The sequence below is a fragment of the Lissotriton helveticus genome, chromosome 9 (genome assembly GCF_964261635.1).
Source record: "Lissotriton helveticus chromosome 9, aLisHel1.1, whole genome shotgun sequence".
In the NCBI taxonomy this organism is placed as follows: domain Eukaryota; kingdom Metazoa; phylum Chordata; class Amphibia; order Caudata; family Salamandridae; genus Lissotriton; species Lissotriton helveticus.
This window is the reverse complement of record NC_136070.1, coordinates 134,468,718-134,488,583: the sequence shown is the minus strand read 5'-3', so window position 1 is coordinate 134,488,583 and position 19,866 is coordinate 134,468,718. Positions and strand designations below refer to the sequence as shown.

The window sequence follows — 19,866 nt, the reverse complement described above, 5'->3', positions numbered from 1 at the left end:
CCCAGCATGACCCTACACTATGCAAACACTACAACACTACCCTAAACCCTAAAACACTACCCCCAGCATGACCCTACACTACGCAAACACTACAACACTTCCCAAAACCCTAAAACACTACCCCCAGCATGACCCTACACTACGCAAACACTACAACACTACCCTAAACCCTAAAACACTACACCCAGCATGACCCTACACTACAACACTACCCTAAACCCTAAAACACTACCCCCAGCATGACCCTACACTACGCAAACACTACAACACTACCCAAAACCCTAAAACACTACACCCCAGCATGACCCTACACTACGCAAACACTACAACACTACCCAAAACCCTAAAACACTACACCCCAGCATGACCCTACACTACCCAAACACTACAACACTACCCTAAACCCTAAAACACTACCCCCAGCATGACCCTACACTACCCAAACACTACAACACTACCCAAAACCCTAAAACACTACACCCAGCATGACCCTACACTACGCAAACACTACAACACTACCCTAAACCCTAAAACACTACACCCCAGCATGACCCTACACTACGCAAACACTACAACACTACCCTAAACCCTAAAACACTACACCCCAGCATGACCCTACACTACCCAAACACTACAACACTACCCTAAACCCTAAAACACTACCCCCAGCATGACCCTACACTACCCAAACACTACAACACTACCCAAAACCCTAAAACACTACCCCCAGCATGACCCTACACTACGCAAACACTACAACACTACCCTAAACCCTAAAACACTACCCCCAGCATGACCCTACTCTACGCAAACACTACAACACTACCCTAAACCCTAAAACACTACCCCCAGCATGACCCTACACTACGCAAACACTACAACACAACCCAAAACCCTAAAACACTACCCCCAGCATGACCCTACACTACGCAAACACTACAACACTACCCAAAAACCTAAAACACTACACCCCAGCATGACCCTACACTACGCAAACACTACAACACTACCCAAAACCCTAAAACACTACCCCCAGCATGACCCTACACTACGCAAACACTACAACACTATCCTAAACCCTAAAACACTACCCCCAGCATGACCCTACACTACGCAAACACTACAACACAACCCAAAACCCTAAAACACTACCCCCAGCATGACCCTACACTACGCAAACACTACAACACTACCCAAAACCCTAAAACACTACACCCCAGCATGACCCTACACTACGCAAACAATACAACACTACCCAAAACCCTAAAACACTACCCCCAGCATGACCCTACACTACGCAAACACTACAACACTATCCTAAACCCTAAAACACTACCCCCAGCATGACCCTACACTACGCAAACACTACAACACTACCCTAAACCCTAAAACACTAGCCCCAGCATGACCCTACACTACGCAAAAACTACAACACTACCCAAAACCCTAATACACTACCCCCAGCATGACCCTACACTACGCAAACACTACAACACAACCCTAAACCCTAAAACACTACCCCCAGCAAGACCCTACACTACGCAAACACTACAACACAACCCTAAACCCTAAAACACTACCCCCAGCATGACCCTACACTACGCAAACACTACAACACAACCCAAAACCCTAAAACACTACCCCCAGCATGACCCTACACTACGCAAACACTACAACACTACCCTTAACCCTAAAACACTACCCCCAGCATGACCCTACACTACACAAACACTACAACACTACCCTTAACCCTAAAACACTACCCCCAGCATGACCCTACACTACGCAAACACTACAACACAACCCTAAACCCTAAAACACTACACCCCAGCATGACCCTACACTACGCAAACACTACAACACTACCCAAAACCCTAAAACACTACCCCCAGCATGACCCTACACTACGCAAACACTACAACACTATCCTAAACCCTAAGACACTAGCCCCAGCATGACCCTACACTACGCAAACACTACACCACTACCCAAAACCCTAAAACACTAGCCCCAGCATGACCCTACACTACGCAAACACTACAACACTACCCTAAACCCTAAAACACTACCCCCAGCATGACCCTACACTAAACAACCACCACAACTCTACACTACACTAACACAACACTACACTACACAACACTACACTACACAATCACTAACCCACGAAAAAATTAACACAAACCCACTTACCTCTCTCGTCATCGTGGTTTTCACAACGCAAATGCATTTACCATACATGCCTTTAAAACGTAATTCTTTGTAAAGGCATGCGTGATAAATGCACATGCGTTTTGAAAAAATGCGGGATAATGGTATGCGAGGTCAATGACCTTGCGGGATAATGGTATGCGGACTGAAAGTCCGCGGGATAAAAAATGCGGGAAAATGGCTGCAAACCATGATTAGCAGCAGACTTCCCTGGTGAGCACTAGCTTTACTACAGTGATCTAATGAGCAACTAGAGTGCTAACATTCAGAATTTATGGCAAATGTGTGACACATCTGAATGCCTTCTTGATAGAACCAAAGTAAACAAGCATTGAAAATGCAATAGATCTCGCCCTCGTTTTAAGTTAAAGCCATTCTGTTTGTAATGAGGTGGCTTTTTAGCTTTGCTTTTATTAGTGTTTTTAAAACTTTCATGTAAATAACATGCATATGTATGCATATATGTATATGTATGCATGCATTTATATTTATATAGATATGCAGATTATATATGTTTATATATGTATATTACCTACTGGCGATAGCCAGGGGTATATATAGTTAGGATTTTTTCTCTATGGGATTTCTGAAAATTCTATGTCTAATAACTTTGGCGTTTGTGGACGGATTTGGATGAAATTTTGGGGAAAATGGCACATTTTGTTTCTGAGCAGCCCCTGAAAATTTGGGGGGGTTTCGTCAAGGGGGGGCCGAGAAAAAAGGGGGGTCCCAAAACGCGTTTTTCCCATTCATTTTTCCATAGGGCGGTTGGACTCACTTTTAGCTCGAAAGGCTGAATGGATTTACATGAAACTTGGCAAAATTGTAGATATGGTTTGCCCGACGTGCCTTTGCTATGTCTCAATATATGTGCTCCAGTGGATTTTGAGAAATTAACGTTTAAAAAATATATATATCTGTGACAGCGCTCCGGTTAGCGCCCCGGTTCGTGTACCTGACGCGTAACGGAACTTCGCGAAGCGAAGCTGATTGGCTCTCCGGTGTCTGTCAACATTCTAAACAGTCCGGAGCGGCCGCCATCTTGTCTCTCGGTAGGATCGAGAGACAAGATGTGGTGAAAAACGAAGGGGGAAATGAAGGAAAGGGGGCAAGGTAGACCCCTCCTGACCCCCTAGGATTGATGAGGGGGATATTAAAGTGCCCCGCGGGGCAAAAAAATAAATAAATACATTTTGCGATTTTACGCCGTAGAGGCGCGTCCCGGTACGCGAACCGGGCAGCTCACTGGCAGCTAACCGGGCAGCTAACCGGCAGCGTAGCTGTCAACATTGTAAACAGTCCGGAGCGGCCGCCATCTTGTCTTTCAATAGGTTCGAGAGACAAGATGTGGTGAAAAAAAAAGGGGGAAATGAAGGAAAGGGGGCAAGGTAAACCCCTCCTGACCCCCTAGGATTGATGAGGGGGATATTAAAGTCCCCCGCGGGGCAAAAAAAAAAAAATTGTTGCGATTTTTCGCGGTAGAGGCGCTTCCCGGTACGCGATCCGGGCAGCTAACCGGCAGCGTAACGGTAGTCCGCCATCTTGTGTTTTTGGAGCGTCCGGTTTGCGTACCGGGTAGCGTCCCGGTAAGCGTAACAAGGGGAAAACCAAGAGAAACAGTAAAAAAAAAAATTAAGGGAATAGATTTCCAGCAAACTTGGCAAAATTGTAGGGACTGTTTGTTTGATGTGCCTTTGCAAGGCCTCAAGATATGTGCACGTGTGGATTTTGTCTAATTAATGTTAAAAAAAATATATATATCTGTAAGCGTGCTCCGGCACGCTTACGTTACGGGTTTTGTTTGCGCTGCAGAGCCGATACGTCACGGTTATGCAACGCGTCATGAGGCGTCTCACGTGGCTACGTGATACGTCACGTAATAAAGAATATATTTTACAGCTATAGATATTAACTTTTAAAAAACCAATGAAATTCACTGAAAAAACCATAGGTTATAGACCATATATAGTTAGGAATTTGCATTTACAAAACCTTGAAAATTCACTGAAAAAACCATAGGTTAGAGACCATATATAGTTAGCTGGACATTTTATTGACATAAAACCAATGAAATTCCATATATAGTTAGTTGCACTAACTATATATCGCGCACCCGCAATCCACTGCTGATGATGTCACATATTACATCATTCATGACATGGTCAGTGACATCACTGATGACATCACTGATGACATCTCAAATGACATCACTGATGACATCACTGATGACATCTCAAATGACATCACTGATGACATCATGACACACCAATACCAGTTACTACATACGCACTCACTGATTCCTACGTCTACACACACATTCACTCATTCACCCATACAATCACTCATACATACAGTCACTCATTATTACAACACTATCATATGCACTCATACACCTATGCAGACACTCACACACTGCCACTCATCCATGGAGTTACTCACACACCTAGTCAGTCCTGTAAAGAATCAATCACACTTCCATTTCCTCATCTATACAGTTAAACACAGAACACCATACTTCAGTGACATCACTGATGACATCACTGATGACATCTCAAATGACATCACTGATGACATCTCAAATGACATCACTGATGACATCATGACACACCAATACCAGTTACTACATACGCACTCACTGATTCCTACGTCTACACACACATTCACTCATTCACCCATACAATCACTCATACATACAGTCACTCATTATTACAACACTATCATATGCACTCATACACCTAGTCAGTCCTGTGAAGAATCAATCACACTTCGATTTCCTCATCTATACAGTTAAACACAGAACACCATATTTTTTCACACATATACTAACACATACTTACTCTCTTTTACAATCACTGATACAAGTACACATTGATATGCACAGAGTCACACACCTCCCAGCCAGCCACACACACACTCAGTCTTCCATACATCCACTCATTCTTCAATATGTAAAACATATTTAAACTTTACAAAAACACACAGACACTAGATGATGTCATCAGTGATGTCATCAGTGATGTCATTTGAGATGTCATCAGTGATGTCATCAGTGATGTCATTTGAGATGTCATCAGTGATGTCATCAGTGATGTCACTGACCATGTCATGAATGATGTAATATGTGACATCATCAGCAGTGGATTGCGGGTGCGCGATATATAGTTAGTGCAACTAACTATATATGGAATTTCATTGGTTTTATGTCAATAAAATGTCCAGCTAACTATATATGGTCTCTAACCTATGGTTTTTTCAGTGAATTTTCAAGGTTTTGTAAATGCAAATTCCTAACTATATATGGTCTATAACCTATGGTTTTTTCAGTGAATATATATATATATATATATATACACACACACACACACACTTTTTTTTACTGTTTTATGTAGTGCGAACATAGCCCAAGGGTATTGGAGCACTTTACATAAGCACCAGATTACAATACACAGTTCAGTTCAAGTTAATTTTGTTGTTTTAGTACATTAAAACCATAGCAATTGTACAGGAATAACAGTGGTCCATTACATTACAATTGATTAATATCATTTTAAAATAGGTTTGAAAAAAAACTTTTGGCAGATCATGCAGCCTATTTCTATTAGGCTAAAATATTACAGATGTACAAGAGAAACAGGGTTAAGACGTTTTGCCAACTTAGGATGTAGTTAAAACAAAAGTAATGGATCAAATTTATTACATGTTTATGCAGAGTAATTAAGCTTTATAATTTGTGGAAGCTACCTGCCACTTTCGGCAGATCATGCAGCTTATTTGTATTAGATATTAAGTTTAAGATTAAGAATTGAGATTATTAAGATATTATAATAAGCATATATACAAGATAGAACAGGATTAGAACTAGTTGCCAACACAACAGATGTTTTAAACAAAGTGTTGGTTTTAATTGATCACATCTTTGTGCAACGTAAGTGAGCATTATAATGTGTGAAATCTACCATCCACCAATCAGTGTATCTGATTTGTCTGTTGTGTGTTTCCTATTGCATTACATTACACAAGGTCAGATTCATTTTATTATAAGCACTGTAGAATAAGTGATATGCCCAGAATCAAAGGATGTTGAGCCAACACCAAGTCTCAAACCTGTTTTTCTAGATTAAAGTTTGCCGCTACAGCCATTAGGCCATATCCATATTTCTCAATTTACGTGTCCAAATCATGCACGTGGTATGGTTGTGTATCAAATCTAGTGAGCACATTCTCTTCTGAAATGGTTTTGTGAAGTGAAAAACACACCAGAAATGCACACTGGAAGGTGCACCCGGAGGCTTGATTGGGAATATTTGCATATATATATGGGCTTGTTTTAAAACTCGACTTAGGGACATAGTTCTGCACCTTTGCTGTGCGGCAGAAACAAGGCTAATTATTTTAAATATTATTTACACATAGACCAGGACTTTAGAGGCCCACCTAAAACAGCTCGCAATCCACTAGTGGATCCCGACACACAGTTTGAGAAACGCTGCCCTGATGGATGTGTCATAAGTCTATGAAACACTTATGCAGCTGAAGATACCCCAAACTGCATCTGATTTAACTGGTAAACTACAAAAGGTTTAATAAAAGATGTCAAATATTTTGCTTTCCCACATAATTTGACTTAATGGTATGCATACGTAAGCTCTCTTATGGTAAAGAATTTCACAATAAAATCTTGGACACACTATATCTTGTCAGGAAAATAACTTTGGGATAATCTCTGCATAATGTTTCCTTCAAGCTGTCTATTTCAATAACCATGACTTGTGGTGACAAATTGGGATCAAGCGAAATCCAATCCTCGCCAAAGTGTACTAAGAGATAAAATTTAACTCTACAGTTTTTATCCAAAGCAAATCAGAAGTTTGTTGCAAGAAATGAAGCTCCAGCCACCACAAACCAGCTCTCAAGCCCCCAAACATTCTAAGGCAGAATCATGTATTGATTTTATTCCAGAAAGACTAGACATTTTACTCAAGATACCACACACTGCTTAGTCCTTTTTTAACCATAAATGTGTTAACTGGGCGCAAAAGCACACCTAGTGCTTGGTGCAGATGTTTGCACAAGGGTGTTTTTGCTCCTCCGAATAAGACGAAAATTTACAGAAAATGACAATGTAAGGCGAGTAAAAAACATTATGATTCAGCCCATATTAGATTTCCTTTTTTTATAACACACTTGTTCACTGTCATCTTTTACTCCTTTCCTTTAGCAGGAACACTGCAGAAGTAAGCAGTCGGAATGACTCTCTGGACTCCTTAAAGGTAATATGTGGTGAACAGGATCTCAAAAGACGTTTACCTCCGTATTTCCTGTTACACAAATGCATTTATTCTACCCAGGGCATATGTGGAAATTATTGTTTGTTACAAAATCATCCTCTGAAAATATCCTCAAAGTACTTCACCTTCCTTTTAGGACAGCGACGAAGGTCTGTGGGAGGAGAAATTTGGTCATGCTGTAGATGTCAAAGCTAGCGGTAAGACTCATGTATAATTATTCACCATAGGCACAAATGTCTACCGAATTCAGAAAATGAAATGTTAATTATATCGCAAAAGTTCAAAAGCATATTCAGTGTTGTGCAACACTGCGCATAAATGGTTGACCCATTCCCTGTAGCAAATCAGTATGTGTATGAGTGGAGTTCTCTTGAGCAAACCAGTTTTTAATGAGCTCAGATGCTGCATGAGGGTGATTTACTAGTCTGATCTATAAGTAGAGTCAACTTAATCTTCAAAAACCAGAAATGTGTGGGTAGGAGTGTGCAGTTCAGGCCAGACTAGGGCAGCCCACTTACAGGCACCCTAGATGTCATGGCCGGCAATTCATGCTACTACGTAAGACAACTGTCAAGTTTGCCTTTCTTTATCCCTTTTGCTGTGTCTGCATACTTTGCTTCTTTTCTGGTTGGTGCCTGCATACTCATACTGTTCTTTCTCCTTTGCGTACCTTTGTTTTCTCTTCTCTACTCTCCTTTGCGGGTACGTCTCATCTGTAGGGCTCACTTCAGCAGTTTTCTTTACTTAACTGCTCCTTTCTATTGGGCCCCTCTTAACTCCATCCACTTCTCTCTAATAGTCTCCAGTCAGCTCTCTCAAAGTACTTCTATTCTCTGCCTCCCCTTCCTTTTACTGGCTTCTATTCTCTCCAGTTATTCCAGTCCCTTTCATGCTCCCATCCTTTAAGAATTGATTTCCTCTTTTTCTTTTTCTCTATTTCCTTTTCTCTTAACCTCTCCCTCCCTCTCTCTCACTTTAAAAATTACTCTAATTTTCTTAGCTGTTTTCTTTCTTTCTTAGTCTCTCTTTCTTATCAATTTCTCTTTCCCTTCAAATGTCTTTCCTCTGTTCAGTTTCAAGCATCCTTTTTGTATCTCTCTTGACTTCACTCTTTTTTCTTTCTTGCATTCTCTTTGCTTTCTTTATCTCTCTATCTCTCCCGCTCTGTCTCCAACTATCTTAAAATGTCTCTCCTCTTTTTTAAATTGCATTTATCTTTGTCTCTCCATCTTTAGCTTTCTTTCTCTCAAACTTGTTATCCTTTCCTCCAGCTGTCTTTCTCTCCTCACTGTCCTAGTCTATGACTGTTGCATACCTTGCATCTTTCTACCTCATTGTAGCCGAACCCTGGACTTCCTGCCTCACTCCATGTCTGATTAATGTACAGTTGTTTCTCAATTTAGCAAATATTACTTTGCCGCTTGACTTGGGGGCATCAGCGGCTGGTGGTATTGTAGAATTTGATAAAAACTGGTGTCGGCCTCTCTGCCAGACTGGTGGAACTACTTAGTTTCCAAAAGCTCTACTTCAGTTCATTCTGAAACAACCCACTGTCAGGCTAGTTGATGCCTTGATTGTGGTGACAGATTACCCAGTCTATTTAGAGTGCACCCTCCGACATTATTTCCTGTTTTTATTGCCATGCAAGGAATGGCAGTTGCAAACAAAAAAAAAATGTCAACCACACACTAGGAGAAATCATTTCATGGCATTCTTTGTTTGTTTTTCAGTAACAACCCCAGCTATGGGGGTTTCTTTCTGGAAAACATGAAAAACAATGCTAAAAGGTTGTTTTTGATAATCAGAACCCGCGTTTAAGCTCAAGGAAACAAGGTCACCATTATTTGATAACCCGTAAGCATTGCATTTTGTGATTCCATGTAACTACATAATAGCTAGTGGCTGCACATGACCCAGGTAAGGGTTTTGGAGCATTTTGTATGACCTCACTGTCACGGCTGATGTATTTTGGCAGTTGCTCTTTGTGACAAATTGGTTTGTTCGTTGAGGGGGGTATCAGCCCTTCTCAAGCAGCAACATCCACAATCCTTTACAAGATTAACCACAAAAGTCACTAAATTAACCTGTGCTTAATGCTCTGCTAATTATAGGACCTAAAAGAGCATACTCCACTCTTGATTATCTGGTCTTGCAAGGCCGGGTGAAAGTCACAAGTTCAAGCCAACAGCAATGGAGCACAGTCCGGATACAGGGACCAGTATTAACTGAAAATATTGCCTTCTCAAAGTCTGGTGCAAAGAGTCTAGTTCGTGGTGGAGGCCGTGAGGAGCTGGGAGAACATCACAGATGGTTTTCGCTGTAGTACGAAGAACCGTCCGAGCGTCGCAGACAGCATCGATGTAGCGTGAAGATCATGTTTGCATCGCAGATGAACATTGCCCGAGCTTTACATTGGCGGTCATAGCTGTCTGTGCTGTAGTGCAACTCTCGCGTTGCTGGCGGCCATTGCAGTACGGAGATTCGGGTTCACCAGAAATTGCTGGCGACAAGATTGGTGCAAACTTCAGGATTTCTCCTCTTCTTCCAGGAGGAGCTCAACTCATGCCAAACCAAGGATTCAGGTCCTTAGAGGCACCTCTTGGGGATCAGGAATTCACCCCAGCAGAGGCCAACAGGGCTCAAGCAGGTCCGGTTACAGGTCCAGGCAAGTCAGATTGCAGCAGGTCAACTAGGCAGTTACAAAGATGCCTCTGGAGCTTGCTATGTCCATATAGCTCAGAACAGGAAGTCAGTCAGCTGACCGATGGAGTCACTTCAGCCTGGGATTTAGAGAGCAGGTCCAGTGTTCCTTCTAAGACAGCATGGCAGGTCTCCAGCAGGTCCGGTTGCAGAACCAGGCAGGCCCAGTGCAGCAGTTCTGCTGGGCAGTCCTTCTTCTGTAGTATCCACAGGTCCTGGAGTATACTAAAGAGTGGGTCAGCTTTGAAGTGGGAGAAGCTTCAGTAGTTTTCGCTCCACAGAAGTGTCTGGAATTTCCTGCTTCCCTGCTCTGGTCCCATTGGTTCTGGGGGCACAGTATGCTAGTATGAAGTTCTTTGTAGATATTGAGGCATTGTCTTTGAAGTGCAAGTGGGGCTTCTGACAGCTCCGCCTCCTCTTCAAGCCGAGATGGCCCATCCTTCCAAAACCCAGTCTCTCTCTTGTATGGCTGTCTGAGAGGAATACACAAATGCCAACTATGACTAGTCACGTGACCCAGGAACAGGCTGCAGGCACCAAATCATTTGTGACTTAAAACCCAACATTACCATTAAAGAGGACTTTAATTTGCAATTCTGTAGACACTAAAAAACGACATTCCTACCGCTCCCAAACTAAGGATATCACTTTTTAAATGTAATACGGTAAACCAGTTTTATCTTATGGGAGAAGTAGGCCTTGCAGTAGTGAATAACTCATTCAGAGTTTTTAACTACCAGGACATGTAAAACTTAAAAGTACATGTCCCACTTTTTAAATACCCTGCATCTTATCCCCTGAACTTTTTAAGGCCTATCCTAAGGGGTAACTTATATGTATTACAAAGGAAGGTTTAGGACTGGCAAAAGGTTCATTCTGAAATTTCAGTTCAAAACTGCACACTGGATGCAATGGCATACCTGAGACATGTTTAAAAGGCTACTTAAGTGGGTGGCACAACATGTTCAGTGGACCCGCTAGTAGCATTTAATATACAGGCCCTGGGTACATGTAGTACCACTTTACCAGGGACTTGCAAGAAAATGTAATGCACCAATTTGGTGTAAGCCAATTTTACCATTAGTCCTAAAGCTAACCAAAACGAATTCAGCAAAGCTGTAGGAATTAAGGCAAAAAGTTTGGCGGTGACCCTACAGAGAGGGCCAGGTCCAACCAAATATGAAATAAAGTTGAAAGAAGGGGCTACAGAAATCCGACGTGATGATCAAACTGCAGTAAGAAGACTGCCACATTTCAAACTGTAATTGAGAGCTACTAATATTGTTAGTGTTCTTTCATTTTAATTTCTTTATATGTATATTAATTCAACCAAACAAAAGTTTTCTAATTTAATAAGCTGGGCTGCACACAGGTGAGCTACTCAGAGGTAGCTGGAGAGCTACAGTAGCTCAAGAACTACTGGTTGGAGACCTCTGCTGTAGACGATGTCCTACTGACCATAGGTGGAAATGACCGCTGTCTCCTGATATTGCTGGACCTCTCAGGTGCTTTTGACAGAGTTACCATCCCACCCTCATAGAGTCCTTGAGTCTTGATTGGTATTTGCCACCAATGTCCTCCATTGGTTCTCCTTTTACCTTTCCAACAGACAACAGTTTGTTCACATGGGCACCTCCAGGCCCTGAAAGATCCTGTCATGTGTGGAGTCTTTCAGGGTTCTATGCTGCCCTCAGTCGTATTCAACCTCTACATGGATCCCCTTGGTGCTCTACTCACAGATAACAGCATCACAGTTCACTAAGATGCAGATGCTAAACTACTTTACTTGAAAGTCTCCTCTGGTTCAGTCATCCAACGCTGGAAAACCTTTGCACATCATCATTTCGAGCACCTATCTGAAGCTAACCAAACAAAATCTAAGTTCACAGAATAAAACTGGTTCAATGACATTAACCTTGACACCTTTGAACCCTCAACTTTCCCTGAATGCCGTGTCAGTTACATTCACCCTGTACACCAACCTCACCCTCAAGGGGCCTGTGGAAATATGATCACATCACCCCATCCTGATGGAACTCTATTGGCTCTCCTTGTTGGCCTGCACCATCTTCAAAACCAGCTGCATCAAATGACAAAGCATCATGATCAACAGCCTTGCTTAATTTTTGACAGGCTCTGTGTTGTGATGTCACCTTTTTCTTTAATAGACTGTGAGGTGTATGGCATTCCAAGGTTGCCAATTGCTGCTGGCATCTTGGTGCAGGCTGACACCAGGCTGTTTGTTCTGATTAAACTTGATATAAACCAATCAGAGGTGTGACGGAGTAAACTTCCTTCCCAACAGTCACCATCCCATGATAGTTCTTGCCACACTCACCACCAGGATACCACCAAACTGCAGGCCAAAAAGTGAACAACAAAGCAGCAAGCCTTTTTCCATCTATGCACCCTGGATCTGGAACAACATCCCTTTACCCTTCTGGATCTCCCCAACTCTGCTCAAGTTTAGGAAAGAGTTGAAGTCTTACCTCTTTAAAGAATGTTACATCACAATGCTGTAACAGTCCACAAACCAACAACCCCTCCTATCACGTTTAACCTTGAATAAAGAGGCAAATAAACTGAAATGCATATGAACAAGATTGGTTTTTAATTAGCAAAGCCACGTTTTAAAGAATTTTCTAAAAGTGGTGACATTTTGACAAGTGCAAATCTGAATCTGCAACTTGTTCTTGTGAAATGGTGTGAGATGGAAAAAGGACGGTGCCCATTTCCAGCCGTTCTATCACAACGGCGAGTGATAAGAGTAGCGTCTGAATCTCTGAAACTTCTAGCTGAATGATAAAAGAAGATTTTAGAGCCGAGGGAGGCATTGCCTTACCACAAACTGCACTATGGGCATGGCAAAGGTCATACTGACTTCAGTTTGAATGAATTAATTTAAAGTTTTAAAGATTTCTTTAGCAGAGTTACCTGACTTCTAAATCCTAGCAGCCTGGAGACTTCTATGAGCCTTCCTAAGATGTGTATGGTATTTCTTTAGAGCTAATTTGAATTTTCTTTTATCTCGGGGCCCGTGTCACATAAAGTTAGCCCGGCATGTGCGAATTTAAACACAGCCTCTGCCACTGGTGCGAGCTGCCAGGTTTCTTAAATAGTTGAAAAGCCAGAGCTCGCTATTCCCCCACTTTTGTCAATGGTAAAATGGTTGCTTGCCACTGAAACTTTAAAGATGTGTACTTCTTTTGGCTGGATATGTAGCAGCATTTGTTGAGAAATCTAAGTAAACAACGGGATCACAAAACAATAAAATACACAAAGCTACATAGTAACACAAAACCGTACAGAGCACGACACAACAAAGCAGTGAAAACAGAATGCAACTCAACAAATACTGAAGAGGACAACAACACACAATAAAACAATGCGCACAGCGGCCCAAAGAAACAACAGAGTACATCACCACCACAGCAACATGTCACTCAACAAATGTGCACAAACATTTTTGTCAAACATTGCCACCTCTAGAAACTTGTGTTCATATCACAGTGGTTAAAGGTGTTTGGACCAAGCACTACCTTAACTTACAATCAAGGACATGAACGAGATCCAGTCAAATATGTTTTGTGTTTCTTGTGGCCCACGTGTCCTAAATAGTAGAAAAACAGCACTATTTTACCTAAGACATTAATAAATGGTTGTTTGTCATGGGACTTTTAAAGGCAGGGACTGCTTTTGAATGGAAATGTAGTGGCATTTGTTGACATAAATAACAGGAGTGGAATGGGATGGCGGCACACCCTCTGTACAAATTCAGCAAGGTCAACTTAAATGGGATCGTACATGTATCTTCGGGTGCCCAGGAAAGAGTCCCTCCTGGCCAGGGGGCTCCGGATTTGAACAATGTAAATGGGGGAGTACAGGAACCTCCTGCACTGTTTCCTCTGGCACTCCAGTTGGAGAAGGTAACTTCTTCAAGGAAAATTCAATGAGTTTTGGCAAAGTCGAAAATGAAAATACACTGTTCATCAATGTTCCATTATAGGTAGAATTTATTTTGAGAGTCACATATTAAATCATAGTGACTACGTCAAAAAATAGTATAAATTCAATGTTCAAAAAAATCCAATTGCATAATTAGTGTCCCTATGCATTTCGGGACTGCGGCCCTTTGTCAGGGGACAAATCGCAATCTGAAAGTAAAAAGTACAAGATATCAGGAAGAGGACCTGCCTCCAAGTAGAGCTAGCATAAACGAAGTGGGGTCAAACGTAAAGTGAGTCGGTAAATCAAGGTTAACACGGGTGTAAGTGTAAAGAAAAACATGCAGGGACACGCGTGTTAGACGTGAGGTGCCTGAAAAAGTGAGCGTAAAAGGTGAAATGACCAGAGATATGAATGACGGTCCCAAGAGGTGTAACACCGAGTGACACGAGGTCCACGCCGGTCAAAGAATACCTAACACATTGTAAACGAGTTACGGAGACAAAGTGAATGTATAAATCACCCGTGTGGTAGAGGGTAAAGCAAACGAAGTGTTCTTGGCTTACCGGATGAATCCACGGAATAACGCGTGGTGTGTCAGTCGGCAGAGTATAGAGTGCCGGGGGTGAGTCCGGAAGTAAATAAAAAAGACGTGGGGCATAAACATAAGTAACGGACTACGGGGAGAATGAGTACCGGCGAGTGAAAAAAGACGATGAACTGCAAAAGTGAACATGAAAGCAAGCATTAATCAAAGGGAATAAGTATAACGTGACTGATGAAATAATAGAAGGGCAATTTAACAGGGGTTCAGAAAACGGAAAAGGAAAACGAATGTAAGCTGGGCAGCCATCTTGGAAAGGGAAACAAACAAAAGGGAATCATCAAATCAAAGATTATACAAAAGTGTCAGGAAGGTACCAACAGATAGTAATGAAGATATAATGAGAGAAAAAGGCCAATATGCAATTCACAGTATAATAAACCAAAGTAAAGAGAAAATTTGGTGAAGGTAAAGGGAAACGGAGGGAACGTAGAATGTCAAGGATGAAAGTAGATGAGTATCAAGGAAAATAACGTAGGAGCAAACAAAGGGATAGTCATGAAAATGTAGAAGAAGAAAAAGGCGGATATACAAATCACAGTATATTAAACCAAGAATAAAGAAGTGGATAAGTGTCAAGGAAAATAAAGTGAGAACAATAGAATGTAGAAGTGGAAGGTAAAAGGAAAAGGTACATGTGGGTAAACAAAGTCAGCAAGTAAGACAACGAGTAGATCAAAGTAGGAACAATAGAATGTGGAAGGTGGAAGGTAAAAGGGAAAGATAATCAGCAAGTAAGACAACGGGTGAATCCAAGGAAGCAACTGTATTCCGGTCATTAAGGCCTTTAGGCTGGCATGCATCAAGTCTCTTTATCCAGACGGTTTCTATTTGAAGAAGTCTTTTTCTGTTCTCCAAGCCTGGTCTCAACGGAACAACCTCCAAAACCAGGAACCGCAGTTGTCTGATATTGTGATGGTGTGCGGTAAAATGAGCCGCAAGAGGTGCTTTGATAGTCTTGTTCCTTATGGTGCTCTTATGTTCAGTCAAACGAACTTTTAATTTCCTTTCAGTTTTGCCAACATAGGGTAACCCGCAGGGACATTTAAGTAAATATACAACATTTTTAGAATCACAAGTTGCGTTGGTCAAAAGTTTGATGGTTTTTCCAGATGCTGGATGATTGATGGAATTCCCTATAATAATATTGTTGCAGTGACTGCAATTTAAACATTTTTACTGTTTACTGTCCCTTACCACCACTTTTTATGCCACTCTACATCAGGCCAGCGGTGTATAGACCAACCCGTCGGAGGAGTATGTCTGCGACGGAGATGGAGTAGTCTTCATTGCTGACATACTTTGGTTTTTTTATATTTATTTTTATTGAAAATTTTTACAAAACAGCAAGGCAAGAGGAGATATCATTCACAATACTGAATTCAGGACGGGGAAGGAAAAACACACTTTATAATCGATAATCAATGTAGTTGAGGAAAGACGGGGGGGGAGAAGTCAAAGCAGAACACATATAAAACGACAGTGGAATGTAGGCTCAGAGAGATAGAAGAACATCCGGAACCTCTAATACAGGTGGCGTACACATATTTCCGCGGTACTCATTCCAGGGTCCCCACACCCTACTCCATTTCCGGGGTTTACCTCGAGCCAGGTATACAGTCCTTTCCCTAAACATGCACCAGTCCATGTTTTCCTTCCACGCCGCAATCGTGGGTGTCCTCGGGGATCCCCATAACTGGGCAATGTCCCTCTTGGCAATCATGGCCCCCAGGGTTACCCATAGCGTCTGAGCAACATTATGATCAGTTGGTTCCCATATATTCAGTAAACAACGCCTGGCCTCCGGTTGAAGGGTGATCCCCATGACCTCATCCATCACATCATGCACCTTCCTCCAGTAGGCAGAGACTTCACAACATTCCCAAATAATATGAAGGAACGTCCCCACCTGCCCTCAACCACGTTTACACAGGCCATCAATAGAGAAACCCATACGAATGAGACGAGGGCCTGTGACGTAAACTCTATGCAGTATCTTAAGCTGGACCAACCGGAGTCGAGCTGGGACCGCGACCTCCCTTGGGGAGGAGATCGCAGATTGCCAGTCTTCCTCATCCAGTTCAAGGCCGTCACGGGTCCACTGCTCCCGGAGATATGTGAGGAGGTCTGTTCTATCATTGATCAGTTTCTTATAAACTAGGGAGATGGCACTATCAGGCACATAGCCATCCAATAACCTGTCCTCAAGCTGAGACGACTCCGGAACCACCTCCCCGGCCTGAAGACCGAGCGCAAGGCATGACAAACCTGTATATAACGGAAATATTCAGTGCTATGCAATTCAAACTCCTCTTGTAGCGACTCAAACGATTTTACCTGCCCCTTAACCCAGAGGTCACCCACCTTGCTGATACCGATGAGGTCCCACTTATCGAACCCTTTGGTATTCCAGAGTTTACCAAGCCTATCAGAACCGAAAAGCGGGGTCACCTGAGTCAGACGGTCGGTCCACCCCATCGCATTAGTCGCATCTCGCCACAAGCGTACAGCAATCTTCGTGGGGCCAGACAGCACCCCAGTGACAGATTTAGAATACAGAGCCCTATAATAATCGCCACCAGGCAATAGCCATCTATCCGTTGCGAAAGCGGGTTGTGATGCATGACCATATATGCCGTGGTTTATAGCGCTCAGATGGGACGCCCAGTAGTAGCGTATTATATCTGGAAGGGCTATACCCCCGTCGTACCACGGAAGCGTCAACTTAGCAAGAGAGATTCGCGGTCTACCGTCCCAGATCAGCTTTCTTTGAAGGTCCTCAATCGCTCGAAAGTAGCTAGCGGGGATAACATCATAGGCGTTCTGAAGCGCGTAGAGAAAAGGAGGCAAAGACATCATTTTAAAGAGCGCAGCGCGACCTAAAGGCGAAAGTGGGAGGCGTCGCCAGCCCGCGACATCTTGTTTTAATCGCGACAAGGGAGGAAGAAGATTTTGCTGATAGCGAATTGCCGGGTCCAGGGAAATGTAAATACCCAAGTATTTGAACCCTGTACGAGCAATCTGAATGGGACAGTTACGCGGGAGTAGGGGACCATCACCTGATAGGACATAGATATAGGATTTCGCCCAGTTAATAATAAGGCCCGAGTTTCTACCGAACGAGGCCAGGACATCACACAGTACCATCAAAGATTTCCGCGGAGAGGTCAAATACAATAAAATATCGTCCGCGTAAAGTGAGATACGATCCTCAAAGGTAGAAGACCACCGAATACCCTTCATCGAAGGCTCCCATCTAATCCACGCGGCAAGGGGCTCAAGAGCAAGGGTGAACAGGAGTGGCGATAACGGACAGCCCTGACGAGTCCCCCTCTCAAGAGAAAAGGAAGCCGACACACGGCCATTGACAACAGTCTGCGCAAGGGGGTCCTCGTAAAGCAGCCTAACCCAACCGATAAAACCCGGTCCGAATCCAAACTTAGCCAACGCGGCCCACAAGTATGGCCATTCAACAGTATCGAAGGCCATCGTGGCATCCAAAGACGCCAAGATGGCCGGCTCACGCAACGTCGATGCTCTCGCGAGAACACCATGTAAACGCCTAAGATTGAGAGCAGTGTTTCTGTGCGGAATGAAACCGGACTGATCCGGGTGAATCAAGTCTCCGATAACAGTGATCAATCTGTTCACCAGGGTCTTTGCCAGGATCTTAGGTTCAGCGTTCAATAAGGATATGGGACGGTACGACGTACACTTGTCTCTGAGCTTTCCTTCCTTGTGAATCACCACAATGGTTGCTAAACGCTGATCACGAGGGAGCGAGCCACACTCACGGGACTCCGTAAACATGTCTCGTAGATAGGGAGCAACTCTATCAGGCTTCAACTTGTAAAGTTCAATGGATAGACCATTGGGACCCATCGCCTTCCCCGAACGCAGCGAACGAATCGCCAGAGCCACCTCGTCAGCCGTTATTGCAGTGTCAATCAGCTCTCTATCCTCGTCAGAGAGACGCGGCAAAGAGATGTCACGTAGCAAGAGATGCGAGTCCTCCTCCGGTCTATCAGACACGGAAGAGTATACCATCTTGAAATGATCCGCAAACTGTCGAACAGTCTCTATAGGGTCTGAAACCCGTGTACCACTAGTCGTCTCAATCTCGGGTACCACTCTATTGGCCCTCTCCCTCCTATCAAGCCACGCGAGTAGTTTACCAGCCTTATCTCCGACATCATATAGGCGTCCCTGCTGCTCTCTACTCATGGCTTTAGCTGCGTCAGTGACCAATGTTCTATACTCAAGCTGTTTTAACCGTAGTACATGCGTCACAGCACCGGTGACCGCACGCTCAAGCTCAAGTTCCAGATCAGAAATCTCTGTCTCAATTTTAACCACTTCCTCATCTCTCCGTTTCTTGACACTCGCTATCAGTGACAGGGCCTGGCCCCTAAGAACCGTCTTAAAGGCTTCCCAGAGAGACACAGCCGAGGAAACCGAACCCTCATTCTCCAAAAAATACTGATCGATAGATTTCACCAAGGCTGTGCGAGTTCTGGGGTCCCGAAAGTACCAGGGGTTAATCGGGGCCACACGACCCTCAGTTTTGGAGCCCAGCTCCATTCTAAGCCATAATGGAGAGTGATTGGAGATACCACGGGCCAAATGCTTAATCTCCGCGACAGAGAGGGCCTGCCCCGCCGGTACCAAGAAATAGTCAATCCTGGAGAGGCTGCCGTGTGCACCAGAAAGGAAAGTGTATTGGCGCTGCGTTGGGTGTAACAATCTCCAACAATCGACCAAACCCAGGGTGTTTAGGAAATCAGATAGCCAATTTTGTGCACCCCCAAGGTCCCTGGGTGGGTGCCGATCCATAAGACCAGAGACAACCGCATTGAAATCCCCACCAATAAGCAATGGTCCCTCCGGAAGAGCCAGAAGAACCGGTCCCAGGTCTGCAAAGGTGGTTGACTGAAGACCTGGCGGAACATATACAGAGACCAAGGAAATGGTCCGGCCCTCCCACCTACCCGTGAGAGCTGCATAACGCCCTCTGTCATCGAGTATACTGGTGTCTATTTCAAGTGGGAGAGAAGTCTTAATCAGGATACCCACCCCCCTGGAGCCAGAGGAGAACCCAGCATGCACAACTAGACGGTA

The 19,866-nt window shown here is 43.5% G+C and overlaps 1 protein-coding gene across 4 annotated transcripts in view; it reads left to right on the top strand.

Annotated features, from left to right (window-relative positions):
- Positions 1–19,866, top strand: part of GANC (glucosidase alpha, neutral C) — a 360,817-nt gene that overhangs the window by 104,844 nt on the left and 236,107 nt on the right. For all 4 annotated transcript variants that reach the window (XR_013600863.1, XM_078659630.1, XM_078659632.1 and 1 more), the window contains 2 exons: positions 7,430–7,481; positions 7,636–7,696. Coding sequence is in view for 3 of the 4 variants with exons in the window: in XM_078659630.1 (XP_078515756.1) it covers positions 7,430–7,481; positions 7,636–7,696 (113 nt within the window). In the remaining variant the exon portion in view is untranslated. The remainder of the gene's footprint in view (positions 1–7,429; positions 7,482–7,635; positions 7,697–19,866) is intronic.